General features: G+C 36.6%; 2 protein-coding genes across 4 annotated transcripts; both read left to right on the top strand.

Annotated features, from left to right (window-relative positions):
- Nucleotides 1-107: 107 nt before the first annotated feature.
- Nucleotides 108-7,130, top strand: LOC145227817 (mediator of RNA polymerase II transcription subunit 15-like). 2 transcript variants are annotated; one of them, XM_080092739.1, is made up of 14 exons: nucleotides 108-126; nucleotides 1,210-1,336; nucleotides 1,456-1,546; nucleotides 2,162-2,213; nucleotides 2,288-2,554; nucleotides 3,089-3,276; nucleotides 3,448-3,497; nucleotides 3,578-3,678; nucleotides 4,032-4,165; nucleotides 4,417-4,569; nucleotides 4,716-4,858; nucleotides 5,185-5,375; nucleotides 5,703-5,876; nucleotides 6,802-7,130. In XM_080092739.1, exons 2-14 carry the CDS (start codon nucleotides 1,278-1,280, stop codon nucleotides 6,936-6,938), a joined length of 1,740 nt encoding a protein of 579 aa, XP_079948865.1. In that variant the 5' UTR covers nucleotides 108-126; nucleotides 1,210-1,277; the 3' UTR covers nucleotides 6,939-7,130. The 2 variants fall into 2 exon arrangements, with proteins under 2 accessions (XP_079948865.1, XP_079948864.1); XM_080092738.1 differs by lacking the exon at nucleotides 108-126 and having other exon boundaries at nucleotides 2,288-2,560.
- Nucleotides 7,131-8,308: 1,178 nt separating this feature from the next.
- On the top strand, nucleotides 8,309-15,433 carry LOC145227816 (mediator of RNA polymerase II transcription subunit 15-like). Of its 2 annotated transcripts, none has more exons than XM_080092735.1 (14): nucleotides 8,309-8,393; nucleotides 9,489-9,615; nucleotides 9,735-9,825; nucleotides 10,441-10,492; nucleotides 10,567-10,839; nucleotides 11,372-11,559; nucleotides 11,731-11,780; nucleotides 11,861-11,961; nucleotides 12,315-12,448; nucleotides 12,700-12,852; nucleotides 12,999-13,141; nucleotides 13,468-13,658; nucleotides 14,007-14,180; nucleotides 15,105-15,433. In XM_080092735.1, the coding sequence occupies exons 2-14, from the start codon at nucleotides 9,557-9,559 to the stop codon at nucleotides 15,239-15,241; spliced, it is 1,746 nt and encodes a 581-aa protein (XP_079948861.1). In that variant the 5' UTR covers nucleotides 8,309-8,393; nucleotides 9,489-9,556; the 3' UTR covers nucleotides 15,242-15,433. The 2 variants fall into 2 exon arrangements, with proteins under 2 accessions (XP_079948861.1, XP_079948863.1); XM_080092737.1 differs by having other exon boundaries at nucleotides 8,375-8,393; nucleotides 10,567-10,833.
- The last annotated feature ends 30 nt before the right edge of the window (nucleotides 15,434-15,463 follow it).

The following is a 15,463-nucleotide window of genomic DNA, read 5'->3' as shown; positions in this document are numbered from 1 at the left end:
ATTTAGACATAGCCGTCATGCTTCAGTGAGTTTCGTTTTCACTTCTCAATTCTTGTTTAGGGTGGTTTCTCCAACTACAACTAGATGGAATGATGGATTCTGGATTGATTTTCGCAAACATAAAACGTCGTGTAGAGTTTTTTTATGTTAAATTAGTTATTCTGTAGGCTTTAATAGGTTAATTTATTTGATTCGCTGTTTTATGTGTAGACGTAACGTAAGTGTGCATTCGTTCGTGTCATCGTGTGTACCAGATTGGAAAGTTTTATTTTTGCGCGGAGGATATTTTTTTCGTCAAAATAATTGCGCGGATTTTTGCGCGGAATTACAATTTTCTGTGCGGATTGATAGACTTTTGATTGACAGGTGGATTTAACGATTAACGCAATTTGTACGTAACGCCTGCAAGACTATCCAGCCGACAAAAAGAACAACTAAATAAAGAAATAAACACGACGAATCTTCAGTTTTGCTCTATTGCGCACGCAGTTGTTCTGCTAGATTCTACAATTTTTCATTTTCATAACGATTCAAACATTTGCTGATTTGTTTTATGGGGATAGTTTACGGTTGCCAAACTTCTTTTAACTGTTCTTAATCAGTTGTCTGACAGAAAACATTATTTTATGTAACTTGCCCAGCCGAAAGTCACTTCAACAGTCAAACTACGTCTTAAAAATACGGATAAATGTACTTTTAACGACTACGTTAGCGAAATAGAAATGTTATTCTAAGCGTGACGATCGGTAAGTTTCGATGTGCTTGACTGATTTACGTGGATTGTTCGCGAAATAAGGCTTGTGACGACATAGAACTTCATTGTGCAACAAAAATATAAAATTTTAAAGAATGTTTATTATAGTTACCTACAAAAGCTGTGCTAAGTTGCGCGGACAACATTTTTTTGCGCGGATTACACGTAAAAAGCCTAAATTTGCGCGGATTACAAGGGGAAATCCAAAATATTACGCGGAGGATTTATCCTCAGGCCATTTCTTTCCAATCTGGCGTGTGTATATACTGTACGAGTGTACACTGTACAGTGCACCCAGAAAATATATTTTGTATTTCGACATAGTCTTGAGAAAATTTGTGTCTGTTTTTTGTTTTCTTAAACCCACTCACAGTGGTTGAAATTTATATAGATGGGATTGGGATGGGATCTCTCAGATAGTTCTAAAATACATTTTTGTTACTTATTCAATCCAGGTATGTGATTGAAGCACAGCTTTTTTTTGTGGACCAATAAAAACCTGAGTACTGACAAGTGACCTACAATGGCTGGCGCCCGCAACTGGAAAAGTGAAAATGTTAGAGCTCAAGCTCGCATAAAAATGTAAGCCGAAAACCTTTACTACTGGTACATTGGGCTTGTGTTGGTTTCTAACAATGTTTAGTTTTGTTTTACATTATCCAGAACATCTATTTGCTTGAAACAATGCTTTTTGTTTTTAGAAATGATGCAGCTGAACAATATGGGGTAATTAATGCCATTGGTAAAGGGGAGCAGTTGGAAAACACCATTTTTCAAAAATCAAAGTCTACGGTACTGTTTTCCTTTTGAGAACAAAGATAGTTAAATCGTAAAAAGTTTTTCTTTAATCTGATAAATATCACCTATTTGTCTTTTATCCTTGTTTTATTAAATGTGTACTTCACATTAATATCAAAAACTTAATCGGTTGAATCGAATGTGACTGCTTTCAAATGTGACTATTGTAATAACTAATGATTACCACAGTGATGCAATGCAGCAATCGCCTAAAATTGCCATACAGTAGTTAACCTTTATATCTTACTATTCACATATTTCAACTGCCATTTTACATACTTCAACTTGTAACTAAATATTATTGTTGTCATGCACTTTCTCAGCTGTGAGGATGATTTATCTGTATCATTTGATGTCCAGATAAAATAACTAAATTATCAGAACTAAATGTGGTATTACACTGCTATGCTAAGCTGTCAACAGTACGGAATTGAAAAATTAGTCAGGTCATATGTTGAAGAAAAATTATAAATGTACTTATATTGTCAGGTCACTATTTTTAAAGTACATAGTATTATGAATTCAGGTAAATATGACATCAAAAATTCTATAATTTTAATGACTTTTTTAGTCTATACTCCAATTTTAAAAGTATTTCTATGTTTTCAGGAGAATTATTATGGAATGATTCAACAATTGCTGCAAAAAATTCAAATTCAAGGTATATGTCAGTGAAGGAAATGTTTCATCAGTTAAAAGATTTTTTTAAACTTGTATATCTTGTGAAAACTGCAGGTGCAAAAAACAATGCTGCAAACAACATGGCAGCCTCACAAGATCAACACAATCAATCTCAATTTCCGCAGCAAATGCAACCTCCACAACCCCAACCTCAGCCGCCCCAATTTCAAAACCAACCAACCATGCAAGCACAGCAAGGCCAGCAGCAAAGCCAAGTGTTTGTTCAAGGAGGGAACATGGTTAACAACCAACAAATAACAGGCATGTTTGCACCAATGCAGCCCACCCAAACATCAAGCACTCTTCCTCAGGGTTCTCCAGGTCAAGGTATACTAACTACTGATGCACTCCATCATATAACTTAGGTTTTGGACTGAAACTGAATATTCAGGCTAATGAACTGAAAGATTTGTGCTGCCAATAAAATAAGAATGTAATCTTTACAAAAACCTTCCAGAACCTGATAATTGTGTGTATATGGATTATTAATCATTTATCAAGAGTGTAAAAAACAACTAAAACTTGCTGTTTGAAGTTTAAACATCAAAACACAAACTGCACCGTAAAACATTCATAAATAGATTCTTGATTGTTTTTTCCGGTGCATTACAAATCATAGGTTGGTGTGATTAACTACAATGTAATTTCATTCTAGTGGTAATGGAGCAAAAGCTTTCTGCACCCTTGAATACATTTCTGTATGGCAATTTATTGCTGGAATAAATAGCATCATCTGTCCTATATTATGTAGAGTCTTATAAATCCCACTATTTTTCCCATTATGTTAGGAAACAGGGCATATGTTTTTTTGTGTTTCACAATAAACCCAGTTAAGAGTAATGTTTTGTATGTTAGCTATGCAGATGAGGCCAAACATGACACCTAACAGCAGCCCCATGACTAGAGTGCACCCAGGTAGTACAACGCCAAGTCCACAGACTGGTATGGTCAATACTTACAGGCCCACTTGGCCACATCCTTCCCCTGGGAGTCAGTTTCCGATAAAACAGTTTCCGAAAAGACCTCAACAGCCAAACACCCAGGTTTGCAATGACATTCATAATTTGATGGCCGCTTGATACTTCATTTACATTGAGTGCAAAATTTGAAAAAAATGGAAATGATATTTCTTACATGAGTTTTTTTTTAATTTCCTTTTTTTGTTTGTGATGTTTTAGGGTTTGAATTTTGAAATTTCAAAGCTTGTTTTTCAGCAACAACCAGTTTTAACAATGCCTGATAGTACTGGAACACCTCAACCAAGGTATGTGCATCAATTTCTCCCCATTCATTTGTTTGTAAAGCACAGAACCAAAGGTGACAAAAAACTTTATTTTTGTACAGTGGCATTCCAAGTCTGTCACCTGCACATCAATCACCACAAGTTCCAACAACCTCACCGAGCCTGCGAACACCAGGCAGTGTCCAGACTGTCCATTCTCCAGGTCAGTCGAACAACACTACAGTAGAAAATTCATAAACAAGCATATTTCTCTGAATTCTTGGGTTGCAAATTTTTAGGAATTAATATACTTTTATAACTGTCTTCAGGGAAACCCTTTATCAAATTGACACATTTTTCTTATCATGCTGTTTGGTGTCAGAAAGAGTGCTTCAAATTTATTCAAATTTGCACAAACTTAGTTATTGATCTAAATTTAATCCTTCTGAAGTTTGATCCCGAATGACCCAGCGGTTCACCCACAGGCCCTAAAATGTAATTTTTAAAAATGGCTGTACTGACTAAAGTACATTAGCTACGAGTTTGGGCTTATCAAACTATATTTTTGTACAACAGGCATGCTCGCTGTTCCAAGTCCAACATCCAGCAACCAACCACAAAGTCAACAGCAGGAAGATGAAAAAGAGTACATGGAAAAGTTAAAACATCTACAGAAGTATATTGAGCCACTTTCAAGGATGATCAACAAGGTACTGTTGCAATCTTGAGTGCATGAACAACCTACCAATTACCAACCCAATGTTTTGTACATGTAAAATTTTAGCATTCAAAAAAAGTTTGTTTTATTTCTGTTACAGTACTTGGTATGTTGCTTGTAGAAGCATATGTTTGCATCCATGTAGAATTTTGTTTGGCATTAATATTTTTGGTAAACTTTTTGGTGATGTGGCCTGTGCTGTGCAGAGAATCTCAGGTTTAGGTAACTTTAGTTTTTTTGCAGTTTAATGAAGATCAAGGAAACTACAGCCAGGAAATGAGTAAGATGAAAGTTCTTCGTGATAATCTAATGAATCCCAGGATGCGTCTGCAACTCTGCACCCTCGACAAATGTGAAAAAGTGCTTCAGAACTGGCTCGGTGCAAAAACACCCAAGGTAACAAAGATATTTGAACAAACACTTTGAAAGGTAAAAATGCCTAAAGCGTAACTGTTTGTACAATTGTGCTTCACTTTTTATAGAAATGTGAAAGCAAAGCTATTGTTTGGTTGATAATTCTGTTGATTGAAAATTTCTTTTAGCAACCGCCACGTAACCCAGATCAGCATATGTGCCAGCCATTTCTGAATGTCATTGCCACTGCCACTAAATCACCTCTTTTAAACCACACACTGAAGAGAACCTTTGGCCCTGCAATGAGAACCATTTGTGGTGATTACACAGTGTAAGTTTGTTTTTAGCAAAATAAAATTACAGAAGTTTAATCTATAATTTATTAAACAGTGTCGAAATTTGGGCTGTGCATGATATGACAGCATGTTTAACGTATTTCCAAACTGTGATAAGAGCAAATAGTTATACAAACCAGTCTGTTGGTGAAATTTATCCTGATCAGCACATTTTATACATTTAAACAAAACTGCTGTCATTAAATTACATTGTCAAAGAACACAATAATATTTAGTCAATGGAAGTAGCAAACTTTTTTTGGTTTAGAAAGCATTCATTGGATTTCATCTACAGATAATAACTGGATTTTTTTACATACAGACCTGACTATGTTCCAAACAAGAAACAATGCCTTCAAAAAGCAGTAGAAAAAATGAAAGCTGAACGAGAAAAGCAACGTGTGCCAGACCTTGTTCAGGGTGAAATAGCTAGACTTGAATCCAAGTACAAAGTCAAGTTGGACAAAACACACACCACTGACGATGGTTCTATACGTATACTGTGTGAGCTCGGTGAGAGAGATTTGCAGGACTTCCTCACACATATGTTGTACACATTTATCTTGTCTCAGTTTTGTTTGACTTTCATGCACGACTTTATATTATTAGTATTGCCCTAAAGTATGGCATTTTCAATTTTTTGAATTGTGAAAAGCTTGTTTTGCTTATATTGCGAAAAATAGACGTTTAAATTTATGTGTGAACAATGAAACAACCTTAGTAACCTAAGTAGTAAACAAAATATTGTTTAAAGTGTTTCAAAAAAAAAAAAGATTACACTAAATGAGCAATCAGTACACTGCAGTTAAATGTTCAAAACAGTTTTGTGTGTAAACACAGATGATCCAAAGCTTCCGGCAGTCCCGCCTCTTCGTTTGGAGGTGCCTGCTTCATATCCCGACGACTGTGCGGAATGGATTTCTGAACCGGTATATTCGAATCGACCACCAGAAAACAATCACGAAGATGTCAGCACGGACATGCGCAGCGATGCAGTTGACGTTCACCAACAGAGTAAGTTTATGCATGAAAGTTGGCCTGTAAGCCAGATACATTTTGGTGACCTATTGCTATACACTCCATATGGTAATATTAAATTGTAAGCAATTTTGTGTGTCCTTTCTTTCGGCGCGTGAAACTATCCGACAGGGTTTCTTGTCCTGTCGAACCCCACCCTCTTTCCCTAACACGGGTGGTTAGTTAATAGGGCCCCCTCGACTGGTTCCACCAACGTCCCACCCCAATTTGTGTTTACCAACAATGTGCCAACCTGACTTTCTTGTGAGCCCCGGTCACCTAACGCCTTTTAATACAGTGTAGCTGCAGCGCGTTCAAAAATCATCCACCAATTGTGCCCTTCATTGTTTTGCGCTTCGTACCGTTTTAACGTTGCGCAGCTATTTCCGGCTTGGTGATTTTTAGTGCTCCTTTTTCGCTATGTTCACCAAGCAAAATAAACTCATCTCTCTCATCTCATCTCTCACTGCAAGCGCATTTCTTAAAAATTGGTCCAGACAGGAAATATAAGCATTGATTTTTCTCTTCCAACAATAATGCGGCAAGGTAAAAATGGATTAAAAAACTGTGTGACAAGGCTTGACAGCCATGTACGAAGGCTGAACACCCAGAATAAACTTTGAAGTGTGTGCAAAATTTCAGTAACCAGAGCATGTCGCAAAATGTGTGATTAAACATGCACGTCGTCATACCAGCTTATGTCGCGTTTCTATTGTTTTAGCCCGCGGTTTCGGTCGTTCGAACACTTGAGCTTAATCACATGTACAATGTCAAGGACTAGCGATGCTTAAACCTGTTTTCCACTTCTTTGCATCATCCTAAATCTAGAGGAATAGTTCTTTACAGTTTGTGGCCTGAGCACGTATAATTTCGAAACAATAAAAATTGTTTATTCAATACATTCAAAATAACTACGTTACAGGCGAGTCTCTCCAAAGTCAACTGGAGCCCATCGTTAATGCGCGTCTCAAGCGTTTGGGTGATTCAAGCAGCACAATCTCGTCCATGATTACAGCTTGGGAAACAAGTGTCCGTGAAGCCTGCGCTGTGATCAACTAGTTGCCACGATGTTGTATTTATTTTTATGAATTTGTTGTTTATTTGCCTTGCAATGTGTGAACCCGGACGGTGATTTAGGATTGTACCCCAAGGCTATTACTTTGGTTGAGGCCTTTGGGCTTAAATGAAAGGAGTTGTACAGGAGGCACTGTTATTATAAATGCTACTTGAAATAAAATCACATTTCCAAAATGTTGTTGTGTATCTGTTCAATAAATAGCAACAGGTGAGCTTATTACATCAAACTTTTTTTCAACATGCAAAGAATGACCTCTCTAGTTGATTAGATGTCGTAAAAATCTTTTAAATAAGTAACATACCATGTGTGTTAAATACTGATGGTTAAACAAGATATATCTATCTAAAACAGATCATTAAACTACTGTTTAATCACCAAATTGAATTTATTTCCAAATAAACAGTGACACAACTAAAAACAACATAAAATCTATTTAACGAGATGAACAACATTGAATCAAACACACAGATAACCTGTGTCCATTGCACTGGAACCTGGTGCCATGCACTTAATCATGGAAACTGCAGAAAAGATATTGAAATACAAATATTGCGCAATGGATAAATAAACAGCAGCGAATAAAAAAAGCTACAATTCTTGAGCATCATAAATAATTAAAGACTATTTATAATATAACAAGCTGTGTAATAAACTGGACAATAAGGAGAATCGAGGACCTCAAAATGGAGCAGAATTTGTTGGTCCAAATTAGGGTAACAAAGGCAAGTTATGGGAAAATTATCAAAATCAATAAATGGGGGATGTATTATTGCACATGCTCCTTGGTTAAGTGTTACATTAACACTGTACTTAAATTCTTCTGGTAAAATCACACAACTTATAGGTGCAGAGTGTGATGTTTAAGTTCATCTGAATAAATTATTTAAAACAAAATGTATTTAATCACATTTTCCATTTTCATGAATTCTTGACATGTGCTTTGGAAACACCACTCGTATTGGGATGCAACAACGGCAAAACGGCTGTTTACAAAATTTGAAACGGTAGTGCCAGCTACGACCAGACAGAAAGACGACTGAAGCGTTTCGCTCCTGCAGCAAAAAAAAAACGCATTTTTTCGCGGTTATTTGAACGAGGTACAGTGGCGCCCCCTTCCAGCAGAACTGTGATTTCCCACAGATCCAGTTCTGAACAAACGTGTCTGAAAAAGATTGGTTTGTTACATTTTTAATCCCAATAAAAAACACAAAATCATGCGATTCGAGGAAATCAGACTTGCCTATCGGTCAACTTAATTAATGTTTGATAGTTGTTCACACAAACAACCAAATGCTTTCGGGAAAACTACAATTTAGACATAGCCGTCATGCTTCAGTGAGTTTCGTTTTCACTTCTCAATTCTTGTTTAGGGTGGTTTCTCCAACTACAACTAGATGGAATGATGGATTCTGGATTGATTTTCGCAAACATAAAACGTCGTGTAGAGTTTTTTTATGTTAAATTAGTTATTCTGTAGGCTTTAATAGGTTAATTTATTTGATTCGCTGTTTTATGTGTAGACGTAACGTAAGTGTGCATTCGTTCGTGTCATCGTGTGTAGGCTATATACTGTACCCAGATTGGAAAGTTTTATTTTTGCGCGGAGGATATTTTTTTCGTCAAAATAATTGCGCGGATTTTTGCGCGGAATTACAATTTTCTGCGCGGATCGATAGACTTTTGATTGACAGGTGGATTTAACGATTAACGCAATTTGTATGTAACGCCTGCAAGATTATCCAGCCGACAAAAAGAACAACTAAATAAAGCAATACACACGACGAATCTTCAGTTTTGCTCTATTGCGCACGCAGCTGTTCTGCTAGATTCTACAATTTTCCATTTTCATAACGATTCAAACATTTTGCTGCTTTGTTTTGTGGGGATAGTTTTTGATTGCCAAACTGCTCTTAACTGTTTATAATTAATTGTCACACAAAAAACATTATTTTATGTAACTTGCCTAACCGACAGTCACTTTAATAATCAAACTACGCCCCAAAATCCAGATAAATGTACTTTTAACGACTACGTTAGCGAAATAGATGTGTTATATCAAGCGTGACGATCGGTAAGTTTCGATGTGCTTGACTGATTTATGTGGATTGTTCGCGAAATAAGGCTTGTGACGACATAGAACTTCATTGTAAAACGAAAATTTTCAAGAAAGTTTATTATAGTTACCTACGAAAGCTGTGCTAAGTTGCGCGGACAACATTTTTTTGCGCGGATTACACGTAAAAAGCCTAAATTTGCGCGGATTACAAGGGGAAATCCAAAATATTACGCGGAGGATAAATCCTCCCCGCAGGCCATTCTTTCCAATCTGGCGTGTGTATATACTGTACGAGTGTACACTGTACAGTGCACCCAGAAAATATATTTTGTATTTCGACATAGTCTTGAGAAAATTTGTGTCTGTTTTTTGTTTTCTTAAACCCACTCACAGTGGTTGAAATTTATATAGATGGGATTGGGATGGGATCTCTCAGATAGTTCTAAAATACATTTTTGTTACTTATTCAATCCAGGTATGTGATTGAAGCACAGCTTTTTTTTGTGGACCAATAAAAACCTGAGTACTGACAAGTGACCTACAATGGCTGGCGCCCGCAACTGGAAAAGTGAAAATGTTAGAGCTCAAGCTCGCATAAAAATGTAAGCCGAAAACCTTTACTACTGGTACATTGGGCTTGTGTTGGTTTCTAACAATGTTTAGTTTTGTTTTACATTATCCAGAACATCTATTTGCTTGAAACAATGCTTTTTGTTTTTAGAAATGATGCAGCTGAACAATATGGGGTAATTAATGCCATTGGTAAAGGGGAGCAGTTGGAAAACACCATTTTTCAAAAATCAAAGTCTACGGTACTGTTTTCCTTTTGAGAACAAAGATAGTTAAATCGTAAAAAGTTTTTCTTTAATCTGATAAATATCACCTATTTGTCTTTTATCCTTGTTTTATTAAATGTGTACTTCACATTAATATCAAAAACTTAATCGGTTGAATCGAATGTGACTGCTTTCAAATGTGACTATTGTAATAACTAATGATTACCACAGTGATGCAATGCAGCAATCGCCTAAAATTGCCATACAGTAGTTAACCTTTATATCTTACTATTCACATATTTCAACTGCCATTTTACATACTTCAACTTGTAACTAAATATTATTGTTGTCATGCACTTTCTCAGCTGTAAGGATGATTTATCTGTATCATTTGATGTCCAGATAAAATAACTAAATTATCAGAACTAAATGTGGTATTACACTGCTAAGCTAAGCTGTCAACAGTACGGAATTGAAAAATTAGTCAGGTCATATGTTAAAGAAAAATTATAAATGTACTTATATTATCAAGTCACTATTTTTAAAGTACATAGTATTATGAATTCAGGTAAATATGACATCAAAAATTCTATAATTTTAATGACTTTTTTAGTCTATACTCCAATTTTAAAAGTATTTCTATGTTTTCAGGAGAATTATTATGGAATGATTCAACAATTGCTGCAAAAAATTCAAATTCAAGGTATATGTCAGTGAAGGAAATGTTTCATCAGTTAAAAGATTTTTTTAAACTTGTATATCTTGTGAAAACTGCAGGTGCAAAAAACAATGCTGCAAACAACATGGCAGCCTCACAAGATCAACACAATCAATCTCAATTTCCGCAGCAAATGCAACCTCCACAACCCCAACCTCAGCCGCCCCAATTTCAAAACCAACCAACCATGCAAGCACAGCAAGGCCAGCAGCAAAGCCAAGTGTTTGTTCAAGGAGGGAACATGGTTAACAACCAACAAATAACAGGCATGTTTGCACCAATGCAGCCCACCCAAACATCAAGCACTCTTCCTCAGGGTTCTCCAGGTCAAGGTATACTAAGTAACTACTGATGCACTCCATCATATAACTTAGGTTTTGGACTGAAACTGAATATTCAGGCTAATGAACTGAAAGATTTGTGCTGCCAATAAAATAAGAATGTAATCTTTACAAAAACCTTCCAGAACCTGATAATTGTGTGTATATGGATTATTAATCATTTATCAAGAGTGTAAAAAACAACTAAAACTTGCTGTTTGAAATTTAAACATCAAAACACAAACTGCACCGTAAAACATTAATAAATAGATTCTTGATTGTTTTTTCCGGTGCATTACAAATCATAGGTTGGTGTGATTAACTACAATGTAATTTAATTCTAGTGGTAATGGAGCAAAAGCTTTCTGCACCCTTGAATACATTTCTGTATGGCAATTTATTGCTGGAATAAATAGCATCATCTGTCCTAGATTATGTTAAGTCTTATAAATCCCACTATGTTTCCCATTATGTTAGGAAACAGGGCATATGTTTTTTTGTGTTTCACAATAAACCCAGTTAAGAGTAATGTTTTGTATGTTAGCTATGCAGATGAGGCCAAACATGACACCTAACAGCAGCCCCATGACTAGAGTGCACCCAGGTAGTACAACGCCAAGTCCACAGACTGGTATGGTCAATACTTACAGGCCCACTTGGCCACATCCTTCCCCTGGGAGTCAGTTTCCGATAAAACAGTTTCCGAAAAGACCTCAACAGCCAAACACCCAGGTTTGCAATGACATTCATAATTTGATGGCCGCTTGATACTTCATTTACATTGAGTGCAAAATTTGAAAAAAATGGAAATGATATTTCTTACATGAGTTTTTTTTTAATTTCCTTTTTTTGTTTGTGATGTTTTAGGGTTTGAATTTTGAAATTTCAAAGCTTGTTTTTCAGCAACAACCAGTTTTAACAATGCCTGATAGTACTGGAACACCTCAACCAAGGTATGTGCATCAATTTCTCCCCATTCATTTGTTTGTAAAGCACAGAACCAAAGGTGACAAAAAACTTTATTTTTGTACAGTGGCATTCCAAGTCTGTCACCTGCACATCAATCACCACAAGTTCCAACAACTTCACCGAGCCTGCGAACACCAGGCAGTGTCCAGACTGTCCATTCTCCAGGTCAGTCGAACAACACTACAGTAGAAAATTCATAAACAAGCATATTTCTCTGAATTCTTGGGTTGCAAATTTTTAGGAATTAATATACTTTTATAACTGTCTTCAGGGAAACCCTTTATCAAATTGACTCATTTTTCTTATCATGCTGTTTGGTGTCAGAAAGAGTGCTTCAAATTTATTCAAATTTGCACAAACTTAGTTATTGATCTAAATTTAATCCTTCTGAAGTTTGATCCCGAATGACCCAGCGGTTCACCCACAGGCCCTAAAATGTAATTTTTAAAAATGGCTGTACTGACTAAAGTACATTAGCTACGAGTTTGGGCTTATCAAACTATATTTTTGTACAACAGGCATGCTCGCTGTTCCAAGTCCAACATCCAGCAACCAACCACAAAGTCAACAGCAGGAAGATGAAAAAGAGTACATGGAAAAGTTAAAACATCTACAGAAGTATATTGAGCCACTTTCAAGGATGATCAACAAGGTACTGTTGCAATCTTGAGTGCATGAACAACCTACCAATTACCAACCCAATGTTTTGTACATGTAAAATTTTAGCATTCAAAAAAAGTTTGTTTTATTTCTGTTACAGTACTTGGTATGTTGCTTGTAGAAGCATATGTTTGCATCCATGTAGAATTTTGTTTGGCATTAATATTTTTGGTAAACTTTTTGGTGATGTGGCCTGTGCTGTGCAGAGAATCTCAGGTTTAGGTAACTTTAGTTTTTTTGCAGTTTAATGAAGATCAAGGAAACTACAGCCAGGAAATGAGTAAGATGAAAGTTCTTCGGGATAATCTAATGAATCCCAGGATGCGTCTGCAACTCTGCACCCTCGACAAATGTGAAAAAGTGCTTCAGAACTGGCTCGGTGCAAAAACACCCAAGGTAACGAAGATATTTGAACAAACACTTTGAAAGGTAAAAATGCCTAAAGCGTAACTGTTTGTACAATTGTGCTTCACTTTTTTTAGAAATGTGAAAGCAAAGCTATTGTTTGGTTGATAATTCTATTGATTGAAAATTTCTTTTAGCAACCGCCACGTAACCCAGATCAGCATATGTGCCAGCCATTTCTGAATGTCATTGCCACTGCCACTAAATCACCTCTTTTAAACCACACACTGAAGAGAACCTTTGGCCCTGCAATGAGAACCATTTGTGGTGATTACACAGTGTAAGTTTGTTTTTAGCAAAATAAAATTACAGAAGTTTAATCTATAATTTATTAAACAGTGTCGAAATTTGGGCTGTGCATGATATGACAGCATGTTTAACGTATTTCCAAACTGTGATAAGAGCAAATAGTTATACAAACCAGTCTGTTGGTGAAATTTATCCTGATCAGCACATTTTATACATTTAAACAAAACTGCTGTCATTAAATTACATTGTCAAAGAACACAATAATATTTAGTCAATGGAAGTAGCAAACTTTTTTTGGTTTAGAAAGCATTCATTGGATTTCATCTACAGATAATAACTGGATTTTTTTACATACAGACCTGACTATGTTCCAAACAAGAAACAATGCCTTCAAAAAGCAGTAGAAAAAATGAAAGCTGAACGAGAAAAGCAACGTGTGCCAGACCTTGTTCAGGGTGAAATAGCTAGACTTGAATCCAAGTACAAAGTCAAGTTGGACAAAACACACACCACTGACGATGGTTCTATACGTATACTGTGTGAGCTCGGTGAGAGAGATTTGCAGGACTTCCTCACACATATGTTGTACACATTTATCTTGTCTCAGTTTTGTTTGCCAATGCACTTGTTGTTTGACTTTCATGCACGACTTTATATTATTAGTATTGCCCTAAAGTATGGCATTTTCAATTTTTTGAATTGTGAAAAGCTTGTTTTGCTTATATTGCGAAAAATAGACGTTTAAATTTATGTGTGAACAATGAAACAACCTTAGTAACCTAAGTAGTAAACAAAATATTGTTTAAAGTGTTTCAAATAAAAAAAATGAATTACACTAAATGAGCAATCAGTACACTGCAGTTAAATGTTCAAAACAGTTTTGTGTGTAAACACAGATGATCCAAAGCTTCCGGCAGTCCCGCCTCTTCGTTTGGAGGTGCCTGCTTCATATCCCGACGACTGTGCGGAATGGATTTCTGAACCGGTATATTCGAATCGACCACCAGAAAACAATCACGAAGATGTCAGCACGGACATGCGCAGCGATGCAGTTGACGTTCACCAACAGAGTAAGTTTATGCATGAAAGTTGGCCTGTAAGCCAGATACATTTTGGTGACCTATTGCTATACACTCCATATGGTAATATTAAATTGTAAGCAATTTTGTGTGTCCTTTCTTTCGGCGCGTGAAACTATCCGACAGGGTTTCTTGTCCTGTCGAACCCCACCCTCTTTCCCTAACACGGGTGGTTAGTTAATAGGGCCCCCTCGACTGGTTCCACCAACGTCCCACCCCAATTTGTGTTTACCAACAATGTGCCAACCTGACTTTCTTGTGAGCCCCGGTCACCTAACGCCTTTTAATACAGTGTAGCTGCAGCGCGTTCAAAAATCATCCACCAATTGTGCCCTTCATTGTTTTGCGCTTCGTACCGTTTTAACGTTGCGCAGCTATTTCCGGCTTGGTGATTTTTAGTGCTCCTTTTTCGCTATGTTCACCAAGCAAAATAAACTCATCTCTCTCATCTCATCTCTCACTGCAAGCGCATTTCTTAAAAAATGGTCCAGACAGGAAATATAAGCATTGATTTTTCTCTTCCAACAATAATGCGGCAAGGTAAAAATGGATTAAAAACTGTGTGACAAGGCTTGACAGCCATGTACGAAGGCTGAACACCCAGAATAAACTTTGCAGTGTGTGCAAAATTTCAGTAACCAGAGCATGTCGCAAAATGTGTGATTAAACATGCACGTCGTCATACCAGCTTATGTCGCGTTTCTATTGTTTTAGCCCGCGGTTTCGGTCGTTCGAACACTTGAGCTTAATCACATGTACAATGTCAAGGACTAGCGATGCTTAAACCTGTTTTCCACTTCTTTGCATCATCCTAAATCTAGAGGAATAGTTCTTTACAGTTTGTGGCCTGAGCACGTATAATTTCAAAACAATAAAAATTGTTTATTCAATACATTCAAAATAACTACGTTCCAGGCGAGTCTCTCCAAAGTCAACTGGAGCCCATCGTTAATGCGCGTCTCAAGCGTTTGGGTGATTCAAGCAGCACAATCTCGTCCATGATTACAGCTTGGGAAACAAGTGTCCGTGAAGCCTGCGCTGTGATCAACTAGTTGCCACGATGTTGTATTTATTTTTATGAATTTGTTGTTTATTTGCCTTGCAATGTGTGAACCCGGACGGTGATTTAGGATTGTACCCCAAGGCTATTACTTTGGTTGAGACCTTTGGGCTTAAATGAAAGGAGTTGTACAGGAGGCACTGTTATTATAAATGCTACTTGAAATAAAATCACATTTCCAAAATGTTGTTTTGTATCTGTTCAATAAATAGCA

Source organism: Phallusia mammillata, chromosome 5 (assembly GCF_965637545.1).
Source record: "Phallusia mammillata chromosome 5, kaPhaMamm4.hap1.1, whole genome shotgun sequence".
NCBI classification, from domain to species: Eukaryota; Metazoa; Chordata; class Ascidiacea; order Phlebobranchia; family Ascidiidae; genus Phallusia; species Phallusia mammillata.
The sequence above is the reverse complement of the archived record's forward strand: the minus strand, read 5'-3'. Positions and strand labels throughout refer to the sequence as shown.

Coding starts and splice junctions, on each gene's coding strand:
- LOC145227817 (XM_080092738.1), top strand. CDS start 1,278: ATGGCTGGCGCCCGCAACTGGAAAAGTGAAAATGTTAGAGCTCAAGCT. Junction 1,337..1,455: donor GCTCAAGCTCGCATAAAAAT/GTAAGCCGAAAA, acceptor TTTTGTTTTTAG/AAATGATGCAGCTGAACAAT. Junction 2,214..2,287: donor GCAAAAAATTCAAATTCAAG/GTATATGTCAGT, acceptor TGAAAACTGCAG/GTGCAAAAAACAATGCTGCA.
- LOC145227816 (XM_080092735.1), top strand. CDS start 9,557: ATGGCTGGCGCCCGCAACTGGAAAAGTGAAAATGTTAGAGCTCAAGCT. Junction 9,826..10,440: donor TTCAAAAATCAAAGTCTACG/GTACTGTTTTCC, acceptor CTATGTTTTCAG/GAGAATTATTATGGAATGAT. Junction 12,853..12,998: donor TCGGTGCAAAAACACCCAAG/GTAACGAAGATA, acceptor AATTTCTTTTAG/CAACCGCCACGTAACCCAGA.